We start from the raw sequence: 14,100 nt of genomic DNA, 5'->3' as shown, positions 1-14,100 counted from the left end.
GCTATTTAAGTATCTGATAATCTTTACTGGTTGAAAAAATGCAGAAATTCTTCTCATAGCTTTTGGAGAATTTTTACAGAGACTTTGTCTTCACATTTCTTTCATTTAAGTTTTATAGATGTCTTTTCCCCATGCCCTTTTTAACTGACTTTCTAGGCAGATGAAATTAAATATATTTGGCCTTGGTAACTAAAGTCATATATTTATGTAAGTCTGCCTGGTATCTCCTTTGGCCCTCTTCCTTGCACATGCCTTAATTCAATCATGCATTTTTTACTCTTTATTTTTTCATTCAGTTTGCGATCAAAATATGACAACAGAATTGTAGATGTCAATGAGATCTCAGTCAGGAAATTCTAATTATTCTGAGCCTTCTTCCTACAGGTACATGAACTGACTTCCTATAGTGTCACTAACGATTTGGGATTGGGAAAGAAACAATTCCTGATGAATTCTTCTTTCCCAGAAAGGTCAAATTGAATTCAGTTGGAGAAAAAATTTAAATTACTTTGACCGTGATAACTTGCTGTTTTCTACATTCTTAGGATGATGAATACAGGTTCCACTGGTCATGATTTCCCTTCCCCATATACTCTCTTTTGGAATGTGAAAAGACAAGCTCCAGCTCTAATTCTCAGTAAAGATGTAATTGTTATGCTGGGATTTTTGAAAGTCATAATTCATCTTTCTTCTTCAGGATGATTTTCCTTACAAGTTCTGTAACATAAGGTCTTATTTCTTCAACAGAGACAGTAGAGTCCCAGGCCTTTACTACTTTCCCATTGGGGTCCACCAGGTATTTCCAGAAGTTCCAGGTTGGTTCTTCTCCTGTAGACTCTATAGAGGGGGGAAAAAAGTGGAAACTTAGAAAAGAAAACCATGTTAGCCAATTCCTGACAGTTGTTCATGTCAATTTGATGATCACCCTCTCAGAGGAAGAAGGAATGTAAAATTAAGAGAGTTTAGACGGAATAATAAGATTAATTTTCTGACCAACAGGGAGCTTTAACTAGTCTGTAGCCCCCCAGAGACTAATGGAAACAGTCAAGCTTGAGACAGACAGACAGGAGAAAGCCGTATAATCAGTGTTAAAGTGTGTGTGCGTGCGTGTGTGTGTGCTATACATATAATCTGAAACCGTTGAATGTTGATAGGAAAATGCAGTTTGGCATAACAATATAGCTGTACCAGTACTGATTATTTCCTTGCTCACACAGAATTTTTCCTCCAAAAGCACCCAGTACCATGTACCTCAGGAGAATGTTTCAAGAAATGCTACACAAAGAAATAAAGTAAATTTTTCCAGGAGGTTTCCTCCTAATCCTCATCTACTACAGTTTTTCCCTCCATGACCACATACTCATTTCACATGAGTTTCATTCTTATCCTTTACTATTCTGCTGCATGACTAACAAAATTTTCAGGATTTTCAATCAGACCAGGAGCCTCGTCCCACTAATAGCACAAGTACAGATGCTATAGACAAATTAGCATCTTTTTCCATTTATTATACATTGGGCAAAATCTCATAAGGAATTAGAAGGTATTTCAAAGTATCATCAAGACACAGCCAGACCTACACTGTTGGCTATCGTGTTGTTATGCTGCATAAATACACTGCCTCCATCAGCCTCCCTTTGCATGTGGACCAACAGGGAAACTGAAGTTTTGCAAGTTTCCTGTGACATGTCTACAGTAACAACCCCACTGGGCCAAACAGAAATGGAATAATGTGAAGAGGATTAAAGGGAAGTTTGGCTAGCAGAAAGATCCATTACAGATACCTGGAAGGAGGTGTGCTTGGGGTAGCCAAAAATACTACTACCAACACTCCTTTAAATTCAGTGGTATGTGGGAGAACACTGTGGTGCTGGTGAGAAGCAGCAGCAATACAGTCCTTGTGCAGCTCAGGTTGTACCATGTCATATTGGGCTTTATAATATATCATCGCTGGAAGACATTTCCTTTGCATTGGATAAAGACTGACATTTTAGTTTGGCATTTAAATGGTATTTAGAGCATTTGTTCAGTGCATGAAAAGTAGTGCCCTGATAGAGAATACCCTCTTTACAGTGTATTTTGTCAGCTTGTGTGCTAAGAACCAGCAAAACTTCTTCAGGTCTCAGTGCTAGCTATAATGCACGTTAGAACTGGAGGAACTGTGCAGTATGGCTATTCCAATGCTTGGCAAGGAATGAGGGAGTATTACAGACATTTCTTAGTGCCTGGTTTCACTTTTTGACTGTTGAAGTAAACTATGGGTGCTTGGCTTCCACTTATCCTACAGCTCTTGAGATGAATCTTATAAATCCCACCTGCAGCAATTGTGTCACAGGAGAAGCACACACAAGACTGCAAAGTGCAAAATGCAAGGTGGTGTATGCATTCAGGAGAATATTTCAAGACCTGTATTCCATGTAGAGGTTTATTAGACTAGCTTTTACAGGTCATTTGTTATTGTAGTGTCTTCATCCCTGGAGATCTTTTTTAGAAGGTTAAAGCTGTCAGGGGCGACAGAGAGAGAAATCCTGCCTTGTGCAGGAGGATGGACTATACATGACTTCTGACCTCTTTGAGCCTGACAATTCTGAGCTATGATTCTTTGAACACAGTCATAGATATCTTTTTTCTGTTGCATAGTATTTTGTGTCAGAGGAATTCTACACTGGGGAAACAACCCTCTAATGTTCCAGTTTACTCACCAATTAAGTACTTGAAGGCAGGAATTGCACCGGCTCCGCTGACTGCAATTTTGCTGAACATAGGGAAGGAGGCACCGTAAGTCTTGCGTGCAAAACTTTCAATTTCCTTGTTAGTATCTGGTTCTTGCTGCCCAAACTGATTGCATGGGAATGCCAGCACATTGAAATGATATGGGCCGAGGTCTCTCTGTAACTGTTGTAAAGCCTTGTAGTGGCTATCTGTATACCCACACTCGCTTGCAACGTTGACAACTAATGACACCTGAAGAAAAAGACAGATTAAAAAATGTGCTGCACATGTCAATTTTTCAACAGGTAGGCTGGGATGCAGATTATTTAAAAAAAATAAGAATGTCTACAGAACTGTGACTGAACACTTAATATTTGAAACTACATCGAGTTCTGTTCACTATAGGAAGATTTAATATTTCTCTTATGTATTCCCATTTTGCAACCATGAAGATAATCAATAAACTGCTAAGCAATCATAATTCTCAATTTGCACAGAATCTATGTTCCTCCATTCTGCCTTTTGGATAGTTTGTAAGCATATTTAGGAAATGACCATCCAGCTAAGGTATACCAAGTTGCATGAAAGAAACTTGCAAACTGGTGTATTTTTGGTAGTTCGTTTATCTGTAGTGAATCATCTGTCTGCAGCATCTTTCCTTGTACAGAATTTAGTACTCACACAGAACTTGCTAATTCATTTATCATTGCTAGTGCAGATGTCTTGATCTGGAAGTTAACAGAAGCAATTACAGGCTTTTGGGTTGGTCTATGCAGTATGGACTGTAAAATTTCCCACCATGTCTAGAGTAAGACTACTTAGTTGTGACAGAATTACAACAGATTTTGCATAAAGGTTTACTGCCTCAATTAGTGGTTCCTAGAAGTGAAGACTCTGCCCGCTGTCCTTGAGAGAGTTATTCCTGTAGCTGATCATCTTTGCCAATCTGTGCATTGTGTCATTCGGACATTGCCGCCAGGCACGTATCTGCCTGCGCAGATCCAGCAAAGAGCAAAATGGCAAACACAGATGAATAGTACAGGAAAACAGAGGCATATGTAAGGAGAATACATGGTGGAACAGATTCTACCAAGAATTTGTTGGAGAAATTAAATGACCTAACGCTGAGCTGACACATATTACAGTTTCTCAAGGCCATGAAAAGTTTTCTATTGGTTTTTGAGATATTTTATCCTTAAATAACTTCTGGAATTTATTTTTAAACTTATAGTTTTTATTATTCTTACAAATCTTGTAAGTGTGAGTTGCAACTCATTCTACATAAATTAAGGCCATTCTAATATTTTCTTGAGAGTCGATTAAAGCTGAATGTCATAGATCTTTTTGATAAAATATTATTTTATTAATAAAAAAAGTATTATGCACTTTATAGTGATGTTTCTTTTATGTATAGCTACATGATATTCCTTTTTTTCAGACCAATTTGTAGGAGTCATAAGGCAATATAAATATTATATTACTAAAAATGTTTCTACCCACCTAGATTAAAATCAGGTATAGTGCAGAAAAATCATTATGATTTGGGAACCAAAATTCTGCCTGGTTTGTACTGAATCTGTGGGTTTCTACAGATTATACCTCAGCCCAGAAGCTGGCCCTTCATTCTCAAATTGCAAAAAAAGTTTTACTTTAGTCAAAGTAGCCAACACATTCCCCAGTGCTAGTACAACAACAGTAGCTACTTACACTGGATCTTTCTACAAGGGTGTCATGGTTTCAGACTAGCCAGCAACTAAGCACCACACAGCCACTCGTTCACTCCCCCCTCCCCAGGTGGGATGGGGGACAGAAGCAAAAAACCCCCTCATGGGTTGAGATAAAAACAGTTTAATAGAACAGCAAAGAAAGAGGGAATAATAATACTGATATAGGAATATACAAAAACCAGTGAGGCACAATGCAGCAATTGCTCACCACCCAGTGACTGATAGCCCATCCCCAAGCAGCAATTCCCACCCTCCCAGCCAGCTCCAGTTTTATATACTTAGCCTGACGTTATCTGGTAGGGAATATCCCTTTGGCCAGCCTGGGTCAGCTGTCCTGGCTGTGCCCCCTCCCAGCTTCTCATGCACCTCTCCGATGGCAGAGCATGGGAAGATGAAAAGTCCTTGACTTAGTATAAGCACTTCAACTACTTAGGAACAACTGAAAACATCAGTGGGTTATCAACATTTTTCTCATACTGAATGAAAAACACAGCACTATACCAGCTATTAGGAAGAAAATTAACTCTATCTCAGCCGAAATCAGGACAAAGAGTTTGGAAGTTTCAGAGAAAATGGCATGTTGGCTTCATTACTGTCACTGTCAGACAGCAGTGTCGAAGGGCCCAATGCTGCAAGAGGAAAGCCTGAAGCTTGGACACATTAACTCATCAAATTACACAGCAAGTAGCTGCAGGGAAAGAAAAGGCAGTAAAGGATCTTGACTCCAGGTCTCATATTTTTGTGTCTGTGGCCACTGGCTGTGCTCAATTTAAACTTTGGATTCTAATGCTGCTTTTGCTCCATATTCCTATGTGTATGTTTTTATACAAAATATAAAAGTATATAGGAAATATGAATATCATGCATCCAATAAATTATATGAAAAATAAATGACTGCATGTGCGTAGAGTTTTTAAGGCCAGAAAACAAACTGGCATATAAAAGCCCACAATCTGGGTAAGGTATGGGATGATAAGTTGAAATCCCTAGAAAGGGTAGGAATAAATAAAGAAAAAGCTAAGGGGATGTTGGTGTTTATAATTTCTTATGTTAAACATTACACTTACTTTGTATATTTTATACCTCCTATAGGTATATGGCTATATTTAAAGTGGTTTCAGAGCGGCAATGTTTTCCCTGGAAGACAGGTAATCTTATAAAGCAGAAGTTGATGTAATCTTCTTTGCAGTGTAGTGCGTCAACAGAATATAATCTAAGCAATCCCTGTATACTTGCATATGAAATATGATCTAGAGCCATCTAGCTAACTTCCAAAGCATCACATTCATTCAGATTACATTTACAAGCTCTACGTGAAATTTTAAATTCAGTCTCCTAAAACATCCGAAGATATGTTGTATGATTCTTTTTTTTTTTTTCGGGGAAGAGGTAATAAATTTATGATGCATTCCTGTTGCAGACTGTCAGCATTTCAAATAGAACTTATATATTGGATGTAAAAGATAACTATTGGCAGTTCTGTTCTTTTTAGATAATCTGTATTTACCATGCATAGTGAAAATTGTAGTTTAGTATGATTGAAGTAAAGATAAATTGTAACACTGAGAGTTGAAGTCACATGTTCTTTCATATAAAATTCTACAGGGTTTTTTAAATACGGTTTAAGACTCAGCATTCTCATGACACAGAAGTATTCATATACCTTACTGTATTCATATCTATTGGTACTTTATCCCAAATACAATGGTGATGTAAGAATTTATTGTTGGAGGTTTGGGGGAAATAAGGTTGTGTAGGTATTATGTTCATATTATAGCAGATATGAAAGATGACTTGCCAATGGAAAAAAACAAGCTTTTATAACTTTTACTTGATTTTAAAGTTAGGAGGCCTTGAAAGAATTCACTCAAAAAGAAACAAGTTTAATTTATAGCTGTTTAAAACCAGTGATTACTCAGTATTTACTCAGGCGGTGAAAGGCACAAGAGCTCACCCTGCAAATGGTGCAAACTTCCAAACGTTCTCCTACAAAATAGGAGGAAACTACATGCAGCATTTCCTAGAATGGCAGACACATTCTGCTTCTCTTTTTTCCTTAGAAAAATGCCTTCTATTACTGAACTTCATAATTTAATACTGCAAACTCCCTAAAAGTATAACATCTATAATAAAAACCTTTCACAATTTATTAGTATTTCATAAGGAATGTTTAAAATGATTGTTTAAATCTTCACCAAGTTATCTTTCAAGTAAGTGTCTGGTACCAGAAGTGATTAAATGTGGTGATTTTTTTTTTTTGTCTATATTTTATTTTTCATGAATAACAGTCACTCTTTCTGTTCTCATGAAGAGGCTGTACTTTGACTTCCTACAACTATTAATGATTTCAACCAAGTCCAGTGTGCCTCTTAACTGACTTTTGGCTCTGAGAGTGCAAGTCAAGTACACCACCTAGTGTGCAGTGCAAACAATTAATTCTGGACTTTACAAAAATTATTTAATTATTTAATTATTTAATTGAATTGTATTAGGTGTTGTCTGACCTCTTAATACTATCCTTTCCCTCCCTTTGCTTAGAAAACCCATGCATTCTAGTAATGAACTCATTTATTTAACATTACAAAAATATTTATTGGTTTACTTAATGTTTACACCAGTGTACCTCCTTGAGGAAAAGATCTCTGGAGAGATTTATGAATCTGCTATCAGCTTCAAGTAACCCTTGGTGGATCTCTTAGCAGAGTCAGTGGATGCTTAGGTTTTTAGACCTGGACATTCGTAACTGGCTCCACCTGACTGATGGAAGAACCAGCCACAAGTGTCAGATTACACCAACTCACAGAGCCTCATGGAAAAAAAATAGCAATACTTTGTATGGAAATTAAGCAGCTATGCCCTGTATTTTTACACATTCAGTAATACTACATCCTCGGATTGCCGAGAGCTGTGATGCAAAGTGCCTAGCATTACTCTCAATAGTAAAATAATACTTCACATTGTTATAGTGCCTAATGCTTTTACATTTTTACATTTTACTATAGCACCTTCGGTTCAAGGTTTCCAAAGCATTGCACTAACACTGCTTAATTACACATCAGCACTCTTTACTTAGCCATGTGGTAGGTAGGTAGGTAGGCAGGCAGGTAGGTAGATACTAATATATCTAGATAGGTATGAACACAGCAGGGAACAGCTGATGCCTGGGAGTTCTGACTCCCAAATGGATACTATTTTTGGTAAGAATACTGCCTCTTACAGAATATCTGATAGAGATCATAAAATAAAATATAAGCTTTATTGAATTAGGCAGGTAGATAGATTAGAGAGAACACTAATCTTATTTGAGTCTTGTTGGTTCTTTTCCAACCACACATCACTGCCCTTCCTTTTTAATGCAAATGGGTCAACACCAGTATGGTAGCCTGGAAAAAGCACAGGATAGCCTTCTTGCGCAACACAGTAAACCAGACAGTTTATTGATCTATTTCACTTCTGCTACTCTCTTTTTCAGTCATAATAGTCCTCCTTTTCTCTGCTTTCAGGTAGGTGTAATATCACACCTGATTTTGCAGCACGTATGCCAAATTTTTAGCATTCCGGCAATATAATTTCTTGTGCCTCCATAAAAAGGGAGTACTCCCTCACATATTTGTGATATTTTTACTAAAGTGGAGGACAGGTTATGTCTGTGCACATTTATTTGAGGAAAAAAAAGTTCCTTAATTTTTTTCATTTTTGTTATTTCAGAATTGTCAGTACATTTCTTATTTATAATGGAGGGTACTTATGATTTGTGTTAAGACGCACTTGAATGGAAAATGAAATAATGTCAATCAGTCTTACTTTTTTCTTACTAAGAAAAATTATCTCAATTATCTGAATATACAATTCAAACTAATAATGAGTTATTGAAGAAAGATTCTGCAACTCATGAATTGCACTGATTGTTTCTGCTTAGCATGGCTCTTGTGGTTTTAGAATTAGCAGATTTTTTTAGTGTACTCTGGAAGCTTTTGAATTTTTTCAATTCCCAGTTAGTTTCTTGACTACAAATGAAGTAGGTATTTAACTAAATTAGTTGAGTGACTGACTGAATTGAAGAAAATGTTTTCTCTACATCTGCCAGAAAGCTTAAGGCTGTTAAAAGCTGGTTTAGCAATTAGCAGACTATTGTTCCAGAGACTAACTGGTGACTCACTTTCTTTAAAATACGAGCAGCACAAATGTAGTACTTACAAATTATGTGCTTTCTTTTAATATCTTTCAAATATTATGATAAACCTACATCTTAGCATTACTTATCTAACTGCAGATTTAAGCAGGTTTATTTTAAGACATAAAAGGGAGTTTTAATTCATCTTTGTCTACCTTGAGTTCTGACAACATAAGGACAGAAAAGGGTATGTTTTATTGCTGTAATTTTCTTTAAAATTGTGGACATACATTATCAAACAGCAGCTAGCCTGAACAGTAATAGGGTCTCTGAATGCAAATCTTTTTGTTCTGTACAGAAGCTGGTCATCACTGGTTTTGAATAAACTATTCCAAATGGCCTAGCGGAGACCAAGGAGTGCCATTCACCGATGGTGCTACCTTTTCCAAGGTATGGCTCTAGAGCTCTCCCTTACGAAACCAGTCACGCCTCGAGTATGGCCTGGTATCATAGCACCATGGGAGATAGATACACACACCCTTAACCTGGTGTGGTCATGAAACACTGGGACAGGCTCTGCACCTTGATCCGGAGAGGATGAACACCCTCAGATCTCTGCAGGGTGGCTGTAAGGAATTCCTCCGAGTTCCTCCTTTACTTCTTTCCATGTGGATTTTGGCCCTGAGGTAGAGAAGCTATAAGTGGTATTTGCTTATTCGGACAGATTTGCAGATGACCTGCAGACAAAACATGCCCCAGTAACAGGATTTATTGACACAGCCTTTGGAAAGAACTCCTAAAAAAAAAGCAAATATTGCTTAATATTAAATAGGTTCCATGGTTTTCCCAATATAGACATTTGAGTGTGCATTGGACCGGTTCTGCTCTGAATTGTGAACGAAGCAGGGAGGAAGACTTTGACCACCTAAGATTCAGACCTCCCATTTGGTCCAAATCCACCAGTAGCCCTTTCTACTGAGCTCAGGAAAATGTACATCTCCTCCCATGGGCCTTCTCTGCCTTCCTGCCAACATCTTAGTGACCTGCTGCTGTGGACCAGTGAGCTCAGACACCTCTGGGAAGTACCTGAGGAGGGAGAAAAGGAAGGTGGAAGCACAAAGCTGGAGAATAAGGGTGAAAGTGAGAAGTGGTGCCTGCCTTTCTGGGCAGCAGCTAAGCTGTTGGACAGCCTGGCTGTAACACAGAAGATGTGTCACTTGAGTGCTAAGGGTGGCAGTTGTGAGCTTTATGTTGATTTTAGCTTCTGTAATTTGTTACTGTGGCTACGGGAGCTTACAGAGCTATGCACCCCGTGTGCTAACTTCTTTTTTCACTCTTCCACAGGTATTGATCATCTTTCCTAGATGCTCAAACCACTAAAAAAAATACAAAAAATCAGGTTACGTTCAAGGAATTTGTTCTTAAAATGGGAAGGAAAGCTCTGCCTAGAACTCCTTAATATAATACGTAAATGAAATTTAAAAGACATCATAAAAGTGTATGTATATCTACATGCCCTTCTCCATATTGCTGTCACATTAAAAAGTGACAAGGGGAGTCGCATGATGTCGACACAATTTCAATATACACCTATTTTAGAATAATTACTTTATCACGTCCCTTTCTTTTTTATGAATTATGGTGAAATCTGGAACTCCATTAGTTGCTGATTAAATCTCATCTTTTTTTTTAATGCAGAACATTAAAATGGAATGAGATTTAGGCAAAAATAATTTACCCTAAGTCATGCAGTTAAAAGGCAGAAATAAGCTCTAAAAGTAAGTTCCACAAACGTACAAACTTCCTGAGCTTCAAATTGAATAGCCACAACCCGGTGCCATTCATCCTGATGAATGAAAGGCAGGCAGGCAGGCATTCCCTGCCTGCCACGTCTACAGGCAGCAGCCTGCACGAGGGAGAGACGCGGGGACACACACAGGGTTAGACTGCAAACGTTTTATTTCGCGAGTGCAGAGACCTACGGAGCGGAATCAAAGGAAGCATGCAGGCAAGGCTCGGCATCAGTTCAAGAGGAGTCGTAAACACAGATCTATCCGCATGCGGGCACCAAGTTAATGTGCAACCTCTCCACCCCCGCTCGGTTTTCGCAGACGTGCAAGGACTGGCTGGTTAGTGAGTCAGGGCGAGAGCTGCCCATCTCCGTGCAGACTTACCGAGCCCCTGTATTTCTCCAGAGAGACTAGTTTGCCCCTGATATTTACAACTTTGAAAGTGTAAAAATCAGGCTCTTTCTGCTGCGTAGCGGAAAACGCTAAGAGCAGGAGTGCTGCGATCGCGAGGAGCATGGCTAGAGGGATGAGGAAAACTTTGGGGAAGGAAGAGGAAGGCTTGTGCTCCACACTGCCCTCAGGATCTAGCATGCTGCGCGGCCGTGCTGCAGGGACGCCTGCCACGCTCGGAAAGGGCTGCCGCAAAGGAAGGACTGCTGCAAACGCAGCTTTTGCAACAGTCTGCCTTTCTGCAGAGGGTTAGAAGCTGTGTCCATAGCAGACCTCGGGAAGATGTGTTTATGGAGGCTTCACTACTCTAAAATGGAGTATTTCATGGTGGCAGTATTAAGGCCATTTATAGGCACAACATGAATAAAAGTGCTAGCTGACTCAAGAATAATCTGTGGGATACCAGTCAGATTTAGAGACCCGCTTTAACTCTATGTCCTAGGAAAATAAGGGCTAGAGTTATTGTGATTTTTGATGGATTTGCAAGTGCCTTTTTTCAGTATACCAACTACAGTATCTAGTAACTACAGTGTAATGTCAAAGGATACCAGTGGCTTGGTTGCTAGTGGTTATTGATGCAAGTGCTCTGACCAAGAGTCACAGCAGACAGTCAGCAAAAACAGAATTACAAACGTGCCATGCACAGTATCATGTGAAATGGAGCACCGTTAGCCAGGCCTTCAGGAAATTCTTCTTTGCATGCACCTGGTTGGTGAGAAGTGAGTGGCCAGACCACCGGTCTTGACAGGGTGATCTGGGAGAAACCACATTCCAAAGTGGTTTTAAGCAAGAAAGAGGCAGTAAGCATCAGGAACCAAAGCTTTCAGAGATACAGAGCCAAACCACTGCTTCAGTGCACTGATGCCATTCTTGGGTTGTCTGCAAGAAAAAATAGCCGTTTGTACAATTTGCTACTATGCCTGCTGGAAGAAAAGTATTTGTATATATAAAGTAACAACAGTAGAAAGCGTTTGATGGTCATTGATTTCTTCTTGGACCGAGAAACTGGTTCTCCATGCCTATGATTCTGATAATTCTTGGCAAAGAAAAGCAAAATGTAGTGATTTACAGAAAACAGTTAAGTAGCATATCCAAGGTGTATTGGAAATCTATCTTTTGAAGAGCAAGTTACATTTTGTAATCTCACTGTGTGAATTTTTTTTTTTTAGGCGACTTTTGGTAGATCTTTGACATCTTAATTAAATTTGGTTAGGTAGTTCAAGCTTAAGTGGCATTACTGAAAGTGAGGAAGCCATTTGTACCTAGTTGAAAAATTTAATTTTAAACAGTTGGGTTTTTCATGGTTTTATGTATTTCAGCTTAAATAGACATACAGCATCAAGAAATAATGCAACATGTTACAAAACTATGTAGAAGGCAAATCTTCTACCATGCTGTCTATGGGGAAGATACGCTGTGCTAAGAACCTGAAGCTCTCATCTTCACAGGTAAGTTCTCTTTCTGTATACTTTCCTGGCTGTAGTATTGACTAAGAACGTTTCCTTTAGAAGACAGTCAAGTATGATTTCCTCATTTTATAAATAAATTATCTAAGAAGTTTTAGAGTTTCTTCAGACACAGCTGGAGACAGAGAACAGGGCTTTAATATAGTATATACATTTAAATAAATTTTAAAAATCTGGTAAATCCTAAAAATAATTTTTAAAATCATTCCAACAATGAAAATAATTCATCATAAGCATTTTTGGCCAGAAAATTAAAAATGCATCTACAATACACTTCTACATTTTTTAGGTATAATGATATAGTAGGTTTGGTATGAGACTGAAAAATGAGGCATCATACTGCAATACGAGACAAGCAAGGTTTTGCCTGGAAGGGACGTTATAAAACTACTTCCTACAGCTTTATGATTATTGTCTCTGATTTCTAGGTAAAATTTAGTGCCTTTCAGAATTACATTTTCTACAGACTGAGCCCAGAATCTGAAAGTTTTTGATCACTGGCACTGAATTGGGAATTCTTCAAATAATGGCCAGCTGGCAGTAGAATTCATCTTCCTCTTTTACTGCCATGTTTCTGTAGTGCTCCCTGCAATAAAACTTTCTTTAACATCAGCAAAGAAGGAAGAATTGTTTCTGAATAGACAGAGTGAGAAACTATGTCAAAGACTGTTGGCTTTATAATGATTCAAGTTTTCAGAGCCAAACTGCCCGAATGTTTCGTATTGAAGTCTATCCAGCTATTTGAACTAAATCTGATATGTTCTAATAAATTTCAGCTTGCAGGAAAAATGTCATTCAGGTTTGCAAACTGGTGTGTGTTTGCTTGCTAGCATGTCTAAATGTTGATCTAGGAGGACTGTATCCAGTAGCAAGTATAATTTACTTTCGCAATTTACTCTTTGGCCTACTAAACCTAATAAAAATCTTTGTCACATAGGACTGGACTGAAACTGCCACCCAGCTAACCTCAGCGGTCTCCCAGACAGCATTGCAGCACTGCAATTTCTGTCACTGCTGACCTGGACTGGATCGGCCCACGTTCTAAAGGTGAAAGCTCTGCGCTAGTACCAGGAGCTGCCCAATCCTCATTTTGTAAAATGTGTACCTCAAGTGAGCTACAGAAAAGCAGATTAGCTCAAAGGATCACACAATACATTCAAGAGTACGTCTTGCCAGTGTTTTTGGAATCCAGTATTAATTTTGCAACTTTTGCTTACCTATACCTAAGTAGACTCCCTGAGGTAGTGTTTCCAGCACTACTATTCACATTAATACTTTCCTTTGAACCCCTTTTATTAGTTCAACATTGATCTTTTATGTGCCTTGTTTTTCTGGAAAGGCTTCCATAGCCTGGGCTAGGAAGTGCCAACAACATGACATTTCACTGCCAAGAAGGGGTAGTACTGTACTGGATCACTGGGAGGTTTGCCTTACACAAGCACTTGCCAATTTCCTTAGGTCACTCTCCAGCACTGCCAAGAGCCTCGCAGGCTGGCTCTCCTCCCCCGTGAGACCTGCGAAACTGCCAGCAGACACGCTGGCCAAGACACCGTCCCTAGCTGCAGCCGGGGCAGGCTGCATGGCCAAGGTCAGGCTGCCAGGGGCCATTTCCCCCCAGCGTCCCCGTTTACCACAGGCTGCTTTGTGCGGAGCCCAGCCACCCTTCTCCACCAAGCGGCACCGTCGGGAGCAGAGGAATGGCGGGGAACCCTGAGGAAAGGGGAAACAAGGCCGAGGCTGCGGCGTGGGGCAGACCCTCCAGGTGGGCTCTAACCCTGCTGCACGGGTCTGGGGCCTAGCGTGCGTGGGGAGAGGCCTGGAATGGAAAAGGGGGAGAAAAT

The 14,100-nt window shown here is 39.3% G+C and overlaps 1 protein-coding gene across 1 annotated transcript; it reads right to left on the bottom strand.

The window, feature by feature from the left end:
* Window positions 1-266: 266 nt before the first annotated feature.
* On the bottom strand, window positions 267-10,934 carry GPX7 (glutathione peroxidase 7). The gene is made up of 3 exons (XM_010289492.1): window positions 10,728-10,934; window positions 2,703-2,964; window positions 267-837 (listed from the first exon to the last, which is right to left on the bottom strand). The coding sequence occupies exons 1-3, from the start codon at window positions 10,932-10,934 to the stop codon at window positions 674-676; spliced, it is 633 nt and encodes a 210-aa protein (XP_010287794.1). The 3' UTR covers window positions 267-673.
* Between the last annotated feature and the right edge of the window lie 3,166 nt (window positions 10,935-14,100).

This window comes from Phaethon lepturus, unplaced genomic scaffold, assembly GCF_000687285.1.
Source record: "Phaethon lepturus isolate BGI_N335 unplaced genomic scaffold, ASM68728v1 scaffold12956, whole genome shotgun sequence".
In the NCBI taxonomy this organism is placed as follows: domain Eukaryota; kingdom Metazoa; phylum Chordata; class Aves; order Phaethontiformes; family Phaethontidae; genus Phaethon; species Phaethon lepturus.
Note: the sequence above shows the minus strand (reverse complement) of the source record. Positions and strands in the feature narration are given on the sequence as shown.